This window comes from Chanodichthys erythropterus, chromosome 20, assembly GCF_024489055.1.
Source record: "Chanodichthys erythropterus isolate Z2021 chromosome 20, ASM2448905v1, whole genome shotgun sequence".
NCBI classification, from domain to species: domain Eukaryota; kingdom Metazoa; phylum Chordata; class Actinopteri; order Cypriniformes; family Xenocyprididae; genus Chanodichthys; species Chanodichthys erythropterus.
In genome coordinates, this window is record NC_090240.1 from 13,800,029 (window position 1) to 13,816,218 (window position 16,190).

The following is a 16,190-nucleotide window of genomic DNA, read 5'->3' on the forward strand; positions in this document are numbered from 1 at the left end:
ATCGGCGGCATTTGTTTTATTTCCACAAAATCCATAATTCCAAACAACATAAGACCAAACATCTTGATCGCTCATTGCAGTGTATTCCATCGTAAAATGAGCTGGGATTGAACAGCCATGCAGAGCATTTGTGGGCATTAGGAGTCCACGATTTATTTCAGCAAATACACACAAAAAATTTACCAATTACATAAATAATACTAATTACATGAATGACCTAAATAATATGTAATTACTAATAATAATTATTGGTTTCACTGCAAAACAACACAAAAATGCTGCAAATATCACTGCAATATTTGAGAATTACTATAGCAATTTCAATCCAATTGGTGTGCAAAAATCTGAAAAAGTGATGTGAAATCTTAATTGGAATACTCAAAACATGATAGCTGCGTCTCAAAACCTAATGAATGATGCCCAAAAATGCTGTCTAGTAAGGCGGCTAGTAAAGCTAGTGAATCAAGTTAATCAACCGAGTTCTCCTAAGCTAGCTAAGAAGCATGGTGGGGATCAGCATTCAAAACATCACAAGCTACTGATCAACTATGAAATACACTGCCCTTCGCTGTTTGGATTTAATTAGTCAAAAAGTACTTCTAACCCTAATTGATGGAGTGTGTAGATTTTAATTTCTTAAAGGTGCCGTAGAACGTCTTTTCAAAAGATGTAATATAAGTCTAAGGTGTCTCCTGAATGTGTCTGTGAAGTTTCAGCTCAAAATACCCCATAGATTTTTTTTAATACTGCCTATTTTGGGGCATCATTAAATATGCCTAGGCCCCTTTAAATCTCGCGCTCCCCGCCCCCGAGCTCGCGACTATAAAACAGTGCATAAACAAAGTTCACACAGCTAATATAACCCTCAAATGGATCTTTACAAGATGTTCGTCATGCATGCTGCATGCATGCACTGGATCATGTGAGTACAGTATTTATTTGGATGTTTACATTTGATTCTGAATGAGTTTGATAGTGCTCCGTGGCTAAAGCTAACATTACACTCTGTTGGAGAGATTTATAAAGAATGAAGTTGTGTTTATGAATTATACAGACTGCAAGTGTTTAATAATGAAAATAGCGACGGCTCTTGTCTCTGTGAATACAGTAAGAAACGATTGTAACTTTAATCACATTTAACAGTACATTAGCAACATGCTAATGAAACATTTAGAAAGACCATTTACAAATATCACTAAAAATATCATGATATCATGGATCATGTCAGTTATTATTGCTCCATCTGCCATTTTTCACTGTTGTTCTTGCTTGCTTACCTAGTCTGATGATTCAGCTGTGCACAGATCCAGACGTTAATACTGGCTGCCCTTGTCTAACGCCTTGAACATGGGCTGGCATATGCAAATATTGGGGGCGTACATATTAAAGATCCCAACTGTTACGTAACAGTCTGTGTTATGTTGAGATTCACCTGTTCTTCGAAGGTCTTTTAAACAAATGAGATTTATATAAGAAGGAGGAAACAATGGAGTTTGAGACTCACTGTATGTCATTAACATGTACTGAACTCTTGTTATTCAACTATGCCAAGGTAAAATCAATTTTTAATTCTAGGGCACCTTTAAACAACCATGTAGGAAGACGTATCATGGCCATATTCCAGGATGACATTGATGATTTTGGCTGGGCAGTGTATAAAAGAAAGTCAACAAAGACACTATAGCATTACAGTCAACCAACCAGTCACAATGCCTATAACAAAATAATAATAACAAAATTACATTGTATATTGTATTGTTACTCATATTACAAATGACAGTATGGCTCTTCTCCCCCACATACACAAAAGTCACAAAATCTGGAATACTAATACATATTATTTTCTAGTGCGTGTACGAAGCCAAACTGAGTGCTCTTTGTCCATCTTTGGCAAAAAATCAACTCACACACATTGACTTCAAGCCAGAGAGATGGCCCATATGTTAAAGGCGAGGGGGAAGAGCCCCCACAATGCCAATGCTTGATTAGCAAAAGGATAAACACACACACACACACACACACACACACGTCTCAATATGACAGCTCATACAGTCAAAGGGGTGGACTGTATGATTTCCATAACTCTAACTTATTGTAATTCCAAAAGCAACATTTAATAACCAAAACAGCTGCTTACCTAGACAGAATTTTGGACCATACTATATGTGTTTCAAATTAAAAACATTTCATCATTCAGAACGTGCCTAAAGGCTGCTATCCACACAGGCAGTTCACCAGGTTTTAAAACACAGCCCAAGAACCACTAAAGAGTCGACATCTTACCCTCTCTGTCATCCACAGGACATGCAGCACAAGTATAAGTATAGAGAACCAGGTTTCCTCCATGACCTCAGGGACGTGCGAAGTGACTGTACCCAAAAACAGCTCGCCGTTACTGGGCTACACTCCTTCTGACGGCAGCTTGTGCTGGACGTCCTCTAGCTGTACCACACGCACACCAAAAATATGTACAGGCTGGAACACTTGCCCTACTTTTAATTGAGTGTGAGCTGCTAATTTGCTTTCCTGAGAACTAGGGCGAGCACACGTGCACACAACTCGATTGCTGAGATTGACTATTATTGTTCATAAATATTTTGAATTCATTTTTACTTTCATATTTTGTTTTATTTATTTTGTGTAAAAATTTTAGTTTTAATAATTTTGTTTTTGTCATTTTTATTAGTTTTTTTAATGTCTAAATAGTTTTTTTTATTAATTGTAGTTTGTTACTGTAACACAAGTTTAGTAATTATATATATATATATATATATATATATATATATATATATATATATATATATATATATATATATATATATATATATATATATATATATTTTTTTTTTTTTTCTCCAGTTCATGTTTATTTTATGCAAAGCAAAAGAATTTTATGGTGAAATAAAAACAGTGTTACTTTAGTATTATTAATATACCATTGTAGTATTTATTCATATTTTGAATTAGCTTTTATTTTTATTTTTTAAGTTTAATTTGAGGTTTTTGTTATGTGCTTTTTGTTTTCTTAAACTATTTCTATTTAGCTTTAATTTATTTTAGTTTTAGTAATTTTAGTACATCAACTTAAACTGATTTATTTATTTTTTACAGCAAATCTAATTTTCATTGACTTTTTTTTCTAAGCGCTTTTCACCTAAAATTTATATTCAATTTTATTTCAGCTTTATTTCAAGTACTAGAAACTATTTTTAATCGTTTTAGCTAACAATAACAACACTGCATGAGAATTGTGGAACCTAAAAAAGAAACAACTGTGCATCTTAAAATCATCTGCTGACAAACCAATAGGTCTGAAGTTTAAAAGAGTGGAAGTGTTTGCGAGCGTTTCCCACCCAAGAAGCTTGAATTAGCAAACAGGTATTAACACACAGCATTTTAAGTACAGCAGAGAAAGCGCATTCCAGGGTGTGTAATGGGTGCGTGTTAACAAGGAAAAGCGTGTGACCATTTAAGGCTGATTTTGTTAGAGGAGTCTGCTAGGCACCTTTCGCTCTCTCTCTCTCTCTCTCTCTATAACACACAGTGCTCTCAGTAGCTGGCGCTCTACCAAATGAACAGTGTATCTATGCCAAAACAGCTTCAAGAGTCCCAAATGAAGAAAATATTAGGATAACAGACCCTGCATGTTATTTTTACCCGCAAAAAGACCAAGGCGAGGCAGACCGAGACAAAGTGTGACGTCATATGTGTGTTAGACCAGGTGAGACCTTTTCCAGCATTGAGTCATACAGTGAGGATCTTGGTTTCCAGTAAACAAAATGTCTGAAGTGCTTATCATCTACATAACTAGGTTAATGCACAAGCTTGTAGCTATGCGAGAGCAATTCCATGCACTACTGGGTTCAGAAATGTATAACAAAGGAAATCATAATGCAATCCATGTACGCTGCATTCTTAGTGTGGCCACAAGGGGCACTCATTAGAATAAATCTTCTTCTATGGTCAGTTTTCTCTTTCAGTTCAACTACCGTCATGATGGGGAAACAAAGTGAAGAAAATATTGATACGTTTTTAACAAAGAGAGAGGGTGCAGTGTGTGAAAAAACACTTAATTTTTCTATTCACCTTTTATTCTTATCGGTATGCTTTTTATACTTTGAAAGGCTGTGTACTTGGCTGTATGTATACGCTAAGTGCGTCGAAACTTAAGTTTTCAAGAGGACTAGTGCGTTCTCTGGTGCTCTGAAAACAGATTCCACAACAACCAAAAGAGTGTGAAATGGACTCAGGTCCACACCAAAAGCTCTAGTGTGAAAGTGCCAGGAGCAAGAACACCAGCCTGTGCAGAACTAATGTGCCAACCAGAGCATGATGAGTCAAGATGCTGAGATTGCGGCCCAACAAAGTGGTTAATCTGAAAGCCCACTATAACCTTATGAGACAGATTAAAACACCACTCCTGGTAATAAGAAATCCCATTAAACACAGCCATGAAAATGTGTGTCACAGAGAGCGGAGCTCAAGGGTTGGACGTCTTTTTGTCTATACAATGGAAGTCAGTAGGGTCCAAAACAACATGGGTCCACAGATGAAAAAAAGTCATACAGGTTTGGAGTGACATGAGGGTGAATGAATGAAAGAAATGTTGTTTTTGGCATGATCTAACCCTTTAAATGCCACCAGGCAATAACTTTTTTTGCTCACCAGCCACTGTGGCTAGTGGTTTTCCAAAGTTAATAGCCACTCAGCATTTTCACTGGCCACAAGTTTGTCATCGAAACTATTGGGGAAAACTGTCATATAGATATTTTTAATATTGTCTTATTATTCGGCAGCAGGTATATTAGGCTGCTGTCACTTTAAGACCTGACGCACAGATCCATTATACTGTTACAGGCTTTCTTTCTCAACTGTTTACATTCACTTAAAACATAACTGACTGTGTTTACATGAATACTCACAAAGACCGGCATTTTGACATTATTTTGTGTGTATTTGACTGTTCAATTGCAATAAGCAGCTAAAAACCCCTCAATTTAATTCTGAGAGGCGGCTTTATGTGCACGCACTTTGGGTGTGAGCACAAAATCTGCGGGAATGAGTAAAATAATGTGCAATGTTCACGCTGAAATCCAAGCCCTGTAACACTAACAATATTCATCCGGAGCAAATGAAACAAGTGAGTGAAGGGAGGCGGGTGTGTGTGTGTGTGTGTGTCAACTTGCTCTCGATGAGAGAGAGAGAAAGCACTGCTTCTATTCTGTGGAAAATGAGTATTGAAAGTGTTTCAGATACTTCAGAATTGAAAAATCTATATTTTTGACAAGACAATACTGCACTTAGTTTATTTCAGATGCCCTATTAAAAGACTGCAATTGAAAAATATATATTTGAAACAAAAAATTCAACCCGTCAAATGGCTAGTAGGAGTGACTGAGTTACACGCCACTGATGAAATCCCCCTGCATTTGGCGGGTTGGCGGGTGTTAATGTCAAGCCCTGATTGCCACCATGAGAAATCCAAGTTTAAGTGCTCCAGACATCCTCACCTATTTCCCTGGTTCCTTCCCTCCAAACTGTCCCCTTTGCCCTTGGACGGTGGTGTCTCCCTCCCACTCTCCTGCTCCAGTGAGGAGGACTGTGTAGATGAAACCAGCCCAGGCAGGGGAGTCCGCTTGCCATCCGCCGGTCCTCTAGGGATCCTCCCTTGACCCCTGATCTCAGCCTCAGAGTTCCTCTTCATGGCTTGGAGTTGCGCTAGAGGCACTATGTCGCAGTCTTGAGGCCTGTGCCAGACCGTCTGCTGGCTTGTACAGTTGTAATAGTAGAACCGATTGTTATTGCCGTCGAAAAGTTCCCACCACTGGTTGCCGTCCGACTGACGGACAGGGACGCCGGGCGGCGGTTCCCACCCGCACTCGCCAGTCAGCAGGTTGACATACATGCGCTCCCTAGAGCGCGGCTCCACGATCTCCACCCAGTCAGACCTAGAGAGAGGACACATAGGTAATGCAGTCAGGATATGGGTGTAATATAGTGCAATGGGTGTAGTGCAGTCTCTGTAAAAGAAAATCAAGGTTTTTAAAGTTCATTTACAATGAAAATGTAATGTAATCAAAAATACCATGGCATTTATAATGATCTATAAAGATTTCTATTTCAAATAAATTCGGTTCTTCTGAACTTTCTATTCATCAAAGATTCACAAAAACAATGCATCACACACACACAAAAAAAAAAAATATAATAATAATAATAATAATAATAATAATAATTATATATATATATATATATATATTATATATAAAAATTAAGAGACCACTCCAAGTTCAGAAATCAATATTAAGTGGTCTCTTAATTTTTTACATAGCTGTATATATATATATATATACACACACACACTACCGTTCAAAAGTTTGGGATCGGTAAGATTTTTAATATTTTTAACAGAAGTTTTGTCTACTCACCAAGATTGCATTTATTTAATTAAAAATACAGTAAAAACAGTAATATTGTGAAATATTATTACAATTTAAAATAACTGTTTTCTATTGGAATATAATATAAAATGTAATTTATTTCTGTGTTGGAAAAGCTGAATTTTCAGCATCATTACTCCAGTCTTCAATGTCACATGATCCTTCAGAAATCATTCTAATATGATGATTTTCAAGAAACATTTATTATTATTATCAATGTTGAAAACAGTTGTGTACTTTTTTTTCAGGATTCCTTGATGAATAGAAAGTTCAAAAGAACAACATTTATCTGAAATACAAAGCTTCTGTAGCATTATACACTACCGTTCTAAAATTTCAGAATTTTTATTTTTTTAAGAAGAATTTTTTTTTCAGCAAGAATGCATTAAATTGATCAAAGGTAACAGTAAAGACATTTAAAAATGTAACAAAAGATTATATTTCAAATAAACACTGTTCTTTTGAACTTTCTATTCATCAAAGAATCCTGAAAAAAAATATTGTACACAAATAAATGTTTCTTGAGCAGCAGATCATCATATTAGAATGATTTCTGAAGGATCATGTGACACCGAAGACTGGAGTAATGATGCTGAAAATTCAGCTTTGATCACAGGAATAAATTACATTTTCAAATATTTTCAAATAGAAAACAGTTTTAAATTGTAATAATGTTTCACAATATTACTGATTTTACTGTATTTTTAATTAAATAAATGCAGCCTTGTTGAGCAGATGAAACTTCTTTTAAAGACATTAAAAATCTTACCGATTATATATATATATATATATATATATATATATTTAATTTTTATTTTTATTATTTATTTGACAGCACAGATAAGAACATGATTCTGTGTGACTCTTCTGAGGAGAGCTCCAGCTGGTGCATATACATCAACTTCCATACAGCCTCTACATGAAGAACAGGAGTGTGCAGATGTGAGCCAGGAACCCTTCAATTTACAATGACTTACCATAGTTCAAACTCAACGCACATGCTTATGCTAAACCTGCAGCATCAATCACTCATCTTGCGGGATTCGTCATCGTATAAGTTCAGACAAACACGCATACATGCAAGTTTTTCCCACAGTCTGTTTTTGGAAAATGTAGTGAAACTACTTCCCTGAATGTGAGGTCGAATGGGCTTTCAGAGCCATAACTGTTATTTAGAGGTGACCAGGCACACGGCCCAGAGACAAGAGCATGGAATCGTGGGTAAGATAGGGAATCTGGCTCTTTGCCTGTCCTGCACTGCTCTAATCTTCTCTCACCAAGAGTTACAACAAAGGATCTGAGGCTGGAGATTAACAGACCCATCATCCTCTGCTACAGATGCCAAACTGTACGCAGAACACACAGGAAACAGATATTATCCAGCACTGAGATCACCTTAGAGCACAGCCTGAGACGTTTCAGGAATTACACGGTTCAGTGAAACATCTACAAACGTGACAAAGCACCTGTTCGGTTCAAGCCAAAAGGGAAAACCTGAAGTGCACCTGTTGCTGTCTTTTATGCAGTCTATCATTTTTGTCTGATTTTTAAGCGTTTTCTTCACATACTGGAAATGACAGTCATTTAAATGGCACCTATTATCCACCCTTTTACAAGAAGTAATATAAGTCTCTGGTGTCTCCAGAATGTGTCTGAAGTTTCAGCTCAAAATCCCCCACAGATCATTTATTATAGTTTGTCAAATTTGCCCCTATTTGGGTGTGAGCAAAAACACGCCATTTTTGTGTGTGTCTCTTTAAATGCAAATGAGCTGCTGCTCCCACCCCCTTTCCAGAGGAGGGCGGAGCTTTAACAGCTCAACAACAACAAAGCTGGAGAATCTCACGCAGCCAAAATGAGGATTGTCAGTAACGGTGTTCAGCCTTACATTGTTCAAACCGGAGTCGACACTGATGGAGAGACGCAGGAAGAAGTTACAACTTTTAGAATGAATCTGGACGTTTCTGAATGGTTAGTGGATAAATTTATGCAGCTGCTGTGGAGTTGATTCAACTCATCCACTAGCATGTGTCGTCATGTTCATCTTTTGTGTTGAATTGACCCTCGTTTGTGAAGCGGTCCGGTGTAAAATGACGGCATGTTAACAACACTCTACTACAACAACTCTTCCTCTTCTCTAAAGCAGCCCAACATGGCCCCGCCCCTTTGTTGCGTGTTCTCGGGGGCGGGGTTTATGTAAATTATAGGGTTAGTGATGTCACTAACCCGGGAAGAAGCTTGTTGTAGTCCTTAAAAAGCGATTTCTGTAAAAGAAAATATCTCACTTTGCATTGAACTTTGAGCGTTGTAACTTTGCAGACGTTGTTTATGCTCAAACAGCAACATTACACACTAACTAAAGTTAAAAAAGTGAAATCATAATCAAGGACCCCTTTAAAGTCTAACAGAAGTTAATTTCTTCCTCTTTGAGTAGGATGTCATCACCGACAGTCATTTCTCTAAACCCTAATGTATTGTGGGATTGCTGACACAGAGGCCACTATCACAACAACCCACTCAAATACAGCACACAATAGCACAGCTACACTCTTCTGTGGTATTTATACCAGATCTGGAGGGTTAGTTCACCCAAAAATGAAAATTCTGTCATAATTTACTCACCTTCATGTTGTTCCAAATGTGTATGACATTCTTTTTTTTCTGGAACATATTGGTAACTATATTCATTGTGGTTAACTTTGACTTCCACTGTATGGACAAAAATAAGTAATTTCCCAAAATATCTTGTTTTATGTTCCACAAGAGAAAGAAAGTCAGGTTTGGAACGAGATGAGGGTGACTAAATGGTGAGGACATGTTCATCTTTGGGTGAACTATCTCTTTGATTCTGGTGTCATCTAATCTTTTTATCTATTCAGGTTTACTTTAATAAATAATAATTAAAAAATAAACATTTAATTTAATTTAATATTAAATACATTTCTTTGACCCAAATAAAACATGTTAATTAGATGTAACTACATGCAGCTTAAGGTGAACTGGTTAACATTTTTACAAATTAATTTCTGATTTTTTTTTTTATTATGATAATCATCAACCTAACTAACAGCTCATAAAAATACCAACAACACAAGAAAATGACTTTACATTTAAAATGAGTTTTTGTCCAATTTTGACAAAAAAAAAAAAAAAAAAATGTAAACAGATATTCAAAATAGAATAAGCCATCAGAACACCAGTAAAAGTGTTTGTATACACAGTGAAACTGAGGGAAGTGCTTAAAATGTGCTTAAACCGTTTAACCAATACCATTTAAGGTGTTTACATGATCTTACATGTTGTTAGTTATCAAACATTTTATCATTGTAAAAGCATTAGCAAAATTTCAGTGAAAGTTGACTGTGAAAAGGGTCAATATTAAGCCAAGCAGCTTTCTGTTGGTCAATACTGCGAATTCACATGAAAAACTTGAACTGAAACTAAATCTGTGTGGGAAAATCTTTATGCAAAATTCCACATTACGTTGATTCCGACTGAAATTACTGGATTTCGCTCACAAAATTTCACCGAGCAATGGTAAATGTGACCAAACCAGACCAATTTTTAAAATAATTAAAAGTTGACATATGTTCAGCTATACAACATTTCTACTTGACAGCGACGATTTACAACTTAACAAGTACAGAATGTTATTACTTTAAAATTTGCTCCATATTGCATCTTATCACAACATCAATCCAATAAGAACAACAATCCAAACAGTTCCAGCATGCTTTCATATTACAAACTGTCCCAAACACACCAAAACACTGAACAGCATCAGACTCTACCTGTAGGATCCCACACACACGTCTATGTCGCACTTCCTGTGCTGAAGTCATGAAGTTAATGTTCCGAAACTAAATCCACAAAGACACACAACAGGCTACACCTCCTGAAAGCAGGAACAATCACTCTGCGTGTGTGTAGCTTCCTCTTCTGACTCGAGGTGGACATGAGAAGTGTGTGTGTGTGATATCTACTTCCACTCTGAGGGTCTTTCCAGGACAGTGAGTCAGCCCTACCCTATCCCAGCATGCACAGTGAGGGCCATCTGCTGTGTATGGGGGTCAGCAGTGAGCTCGAAGCGGCGATGTAAACCTGACCACAAGCCCCTGACCCCCCACACTCACGTGACCAGAGGGACGAGAATAGAAAGCCTTTGAGCTAAAGGGCACGTTTTGGGAGAAGAGAAATGGAGATGATGAGAAGAAATAGAAACGGAAAGAGTGAGGACACGTAAGAATTTCTGTGACCTCTGTGACTAAGTGCCCTTCTCCATGTGATTAAACTTTAGACACCAAGCACAGATCAGCATGTTATCGTCTGATCACTCTGAGAGTCACTATGAGGCATCTGAAAATAAACCAGAAGCGGTTTCATTATTCATGACATACTCTACTGCTAAACTATCCTGTTAACCCGAATGTTTAAAATACTTAATTGTTTTGAGTAGGATAAACTTAAATTTAACAAATAATTTAACTGAACTAAACTGTTTTGAGTATTTACAACTTTCTTTTCTTTTGAGTTCACAGAACTGATATATTTCAAGTAAACTGAACTGTTTTATTGTTTTGAGTCGTATGAACTCATTTCTTTTCATTTAGACTAACTTAAGTTTAACTGAATCTGGATTTCTGTTTCCCTGCATGCTTTGCCCATTGCACTCAAAAGGGAGAGTAAATGCTAAAAGTAAGTGTTATATAATGTTGGTTGTGCAAGATTAATGGTAAGGGAGATTTAGTAGTGATTCATGTTTTGTTATGCTAATTTAGAAGAGTTTCTGTTAATGTGGGTTTTTGAAGAGTTACCATCATGGTGACTAGTAGCGCATGTGTCTTGGTTTGAAAGCAGGTAAGTTACATGTTTTAAGTTGCACTCATTCAGTAAGTGCTATACCATACTGTTAACATGTTAGACAATTAGCAAGTTGGTATTTATTGAATTTTCTTATTAGGGTTTACAGTGAAGTAAAAATAACTCATTTGATTTGGAAGACCTCAAAATAAAAAAGTTAATTAAACTAAATATTTTATGTTAGTTGCTATCAAAATGTATGAGTTAGCTAACTCAGTACTTCAAGTTAGGAGCAGTTAACATGCATGAGTACTACAAACTCAAAACTTGATAGTTCTGCTTACTTAAAATTGGAAACATCATAACTCAAAAAAATTTGATTCAATTTTTTTTAAGTTGGCCCAACTTATTTGGGTTTACAGTGTAAAGTATGGAATAATTAAGATTTCTTAAATGTTTTTGAAAGAAGTTTCTTAAACAACCCAAGTTGAGCTAAAAATGGACAAACCCACTGGTGGGGTTAAATGTTTGACCCAAAGTGCTTAAAATGTGCTTAAACTGTTTAACCAATACCATTTAAGGTGTTTACATGATCTTACATGTTGTTAGTTAACAAGAAGAGAAAAGGACCCAGCGGTGGGTTAAATGTTTGACCCAACCTGCTGGGTAGTTTTATTTAACTCAACTATTGTTTAAAAATGACTGCATGCTTGCTTAAAACAAACCCAAAGTATGTTGGATATTAACATTTATTAATATGTTTAATAAGTTTAATAAAAATAATTAAACAATAAACATTCATTAAATTAATAAATGTTCACCTTTTGAATATTACTGATGCCTTTATGTGTCTGATTGTTAATTTCCAACCTATTTAGGGTTCATTTTAAGCCAGGCATATAGTCATTTCAAACAATAGTTGGGTTAAATAAAACTACCCAGCATGTTGGGCAAATATTTAACCCAAACGCTGGGTTTGTCCGTATTTAACCCAACTTGAGTTATTTTTAACCCAGCATTTTTTAGAGTGAAGGCTGTATTTATTTGATAAAATACAGTAAAAACAGTAAATTTTCTTACAATTTAAAATAACTGTTTTCTATTTATATATATTTTAAAATGTAATTTATTCCTGATGGCAAAGCTGATCATTACTCCAGTCTTCAGTGTCACATGATCCTTCAGAAATCATTCTAAAATGATGATTTGCTGCTCAAGAAACATTACTGAATTTTCAAGAACAAACAAGAAAAAACTGACTGACTGATAGTGTAAAATATTGAAATCACTATTTCAAGCAAGAGGCTGGGTTTGTTGTTTGGATGGGTGTCTGAAATAAACTGTGTATGGATTATGACTGATTGATGGGTGAGAGTGCCAAATGCACTCAGGTAAAATTTACAGGTAAAACTGTCACAGAAAACATGTGGAAGGTCCTGAAAACCTCTCAACAACAGAAATATTACAGTCACACGACGAAAACAGAGCCGTATTGTTTGAGAAATACACAACAACTCTCTGACTAGATAAAGACGGTATTGAGCTGGAGAAAAACTCTCTGTATAAACTTTCACATGTGCTTTTGTATCTGTGCGTGTTTCAAAGGGAAATATGTGTGTCCTTTTGAAGACACTGGCCATGAAACAGCCTGGAAATAAACCAGACATTCTTTTCTCTGCTTGCCTTTCATGAGAAGAGGTCAGAGTGTCATTAATGAACATTTAACTTGTTAGAGAAACTTTTTCTGAACAGTTAAAGATGAGATTCAGTGGTCATATGTGGCCAGTACTCTGAACATGTCTAGACATGCTGATAGTGTGGGAAGACAAGCTGCTCTTACTGTACATGCATACAAGTTTGTAACTGCCCACCAGAGGAAAGTTTCCTCTTTTAATGTTACTATTCTGATCAGTTTTGTGACTGTTCTTGACGCAAGAAAAAGGAAACTTATCTATTTCTATGCAGCTTTGTGTATTTTTATATGCAAATAAAGCAAGACCAGATAATTATGTAATAAACAGTAGACAGAAAGAGATATGTAAACAACAAAGAAATAAATCTAGCTTATTAAAAAATAAATATGTAAATGCTTGATGTAATGAAACAAATATTTAAAGCAAAATAAAATATTTATTTTGGCTTTTTTTTTTTTTGTACATATTTGCTATCGAAACAGGAAGTTCAGACAAGACATTACAATTTAATATAATTTAATTAAAACAAATAATAATAAATATGTAAAATGTGTGATGTGTCCAAATAAATATTTTATTTTAATAAAATGTAATTTAAATAATAAAATAAAAATGTTTATTCTGGCACATTACACATTTTACAATTAAATTAAATTAAATTAAATTAAATTAAATTAAATTAAATTAAATTAAATTAAATTAAATTAAATTAAATTAATTGTCTGAACAACCTTTGAAACACACATAAAAATAAATTAATAAATAAAATAAATAAATAATTTTTTTTTTTAAATATATATATTTATTTTTGTAGGCTATCATGGAATTTCATGGCTTCTCTAATTTTTATATATGTGCAAATTTTTAAAACCTAAAGCTGAAAAAAAAAATTTCCCCTTTTTGTTTTTGTCATTTCTGTGGCCTGCACACACACACACACACACACACACACACACACACACACACACACACACACACACACACACACACACACACACACACACACACACACACACACACACACACACACACACACACACACACACACACACACACACACACACACACACACACACACACACACACACACACACAGCAAGCTCTCAGGGTCTGACATGAGGACATAGCCAACACAATTACATCCAGCATCATAAAACATTTGAGTATATGACTGCTGGGAAACCCGCACCACATTTGAATGTGTATTTAAGACCGTCAAAGCAAGTGAGAAGTCTATTTCTGTCCCTATCTCTCTCTCCTAGAGAGCAAAGGAAGCCAGCGTTAACTTACTCTTGCATGGGAGGAGTGGGGAACACACACATGCTCTCCAACACGCACACCAGTAAACATGCAAATCCCCCTGCAGCTTCACAGCTGTGCCTCTTCCCAGGGCAACTTGTCATCTGTTGAAAACTTTATCTGTACACTGAGGGAGGAACGGGCTGGATCTCTGGATGATTGCGGGCAGTTTGAGGATGTAAGGGCTTTTTTTAATCCTCCAGCGCACTCCTCCAGCAAGAGTGGCGCTCAGACGGGCTCCCGTGACTGTTTGGGATCAGATGAGTTTAGCATCTGATTTGTTTACTCTGTGGTCGCGGTTGGAAGCTGCACGCTACGGGAGCAGCACTGTATGTGTATGAGTGTGCATGGAAACATGATGACTGTCGTGTTCAGCTCTCTCCTCTTTTTATTCTATATTTCAGAGCACATCTGCCTTCATTTCCATATGAAGTACTCATACATTCATTCATGCTTCTTTATTCGACAGCAAACTCTGCTCAGTTTAATCCAACATGAATTATTCAGTTTCAGTTTTTTTTTTTTTATCCCAAACGGACATTACATTACATTTGAAAGCTTTAGCAGAGCAGAGTATTATCCAAAAATTATTAAAATGGAATAAAAAACATTAAAAATATATTCCACACATATAATGACTTCAAAATAACTTTGAATAGCATGTTTTTAGTTTCTCAAATTAAAATTAATTTTGATATTAAGCCAATAATGTCAGACTGATACAACAATCCTGATATCATAATGAAGAAAAAAAAGACTTAATACATTTTCTTGAATAAATTCCTAAAAAAGAAAACCTTATTAAAAAGTTGGGTGACATTATAGTTAAAAAGTTATAAATTAATATTTTATTATTATTTCCTAGAAAGAAAAAAAATGAAGAAATTGTTAAAATATTTGCAGGAAAATATACAGGAATAATGAAACAGGCAATGCTGGTTCAGGTTGTAAAATGTCATGTGGTGTGATTCTCCCAAAATGTAATTATAAAACTTTTTTGAAAATACTTATTAAAGGTGCCCTAGAATTGAAAATTGAATTTACCTTGGCATAGTCAAATAACAAGAGTTCAGTACATGGAAATGACATACAGTGAGTCTCAAACTCCATTGTTTCCTCCTTCTTATATAAATCTCATTTGTTTAAAAGACCTTCGAAGAACAGGTGAATCTCAACATAACACCGACTGTTACATAACAGTCAGGATCATTAATATGTATGCCCCTAATATTTGCATATGCCAGCTCATGTTCAAGGCATTACACAAGGGCAGCCAGTATTAACGTCTGGATCTGTGCACAGCTGAATCATCAGACAAGGTAAGCAAGCAATAACAATAGCGAAAAATGGCAGATGGAGCGATAATAACTGACATGATCCATGATAACATGATATTTTTAGTGATATTTGTAAATTGTCTTTCTAAAATGTTTCGTTAGCATGTTGCTAATGTACTGTTAAATGTGGTTAAAGTTACCATCGTTTCTTACTGTATTCAGGGAGATGAGAGCCGTCGTTATTTTCATTTTTTTAAACACTTGCAGTCTGCAGGGCTCTCAAGTTTTGGAGACAGGCAAGAGTGACACCCCCCCCAAAAAAAAAAAAAAAAAAAAAAAAAAAACTTTCGCCACCTTCTCTGGGCCAGCATCCTGTAACCTGGCCTCAGGGTGAATGAGATGATGCTTATTAGTCGCCTTTTACCTGACATCTTTGAAAGACAAATGCAATGATTAATGCATCCACAGTGTTTCCCACAAGATTTTGTGAGACTGTGGTGGGTGGACATCGGTTCCACTAGGGGGGTCTGGGGGCATGCCCCCCCCCGGAAGAAAATTTTGTACATTTTAAATTTAAATGCATGAATCTAGTGCATTCTAAGAGCAAAATGAAGTGAATAGATCAATGAAGAAATTTGTTCTCTTGTAAACAATTTTGTGCTCTAATAGTAATTATTTAT

At 35.7% G+C, this 16,190-nt stretch overlaps 1 protein-coding gene across 3 annotated transcripts in view; it reads right to left on the reverse strand.

The window, feature by feature from the left end:
- Window positions 1–16,190, reverse strand: part of arhgap46b (Rho GTPase activating protein 46b) — a 103,180-nt gene that overhangs the window by 50,375 nt on the left and 36,615 nt on the right. The window contains exons 1-2 of one of the 3 annotated variants that reach the window (XM_067371769.1): window positions 10,232–10,400; window positions 5,511–5,948 (exon numbers count right to left, since the gene is read on the reverse strand). In XM_067371769.1, coding sequence (XP_067227870.1) covers window positions 5,511–5,905 — 395 coding nt within the window. In that variant the 5' untranslated portion in view covers window positions 5,906–5,948; window positions 10,232–10,400. Of the gene's footprint in view, window positions 1–2,283; window positions 2,305–5,510; window positions 5,949–10,231; window positions 10,401–16,190 lie in introns of those variants that run through there. The other 2 variants (XM_067371768.1, XM_067371771.1) reach the window with 2 other exon arrangements.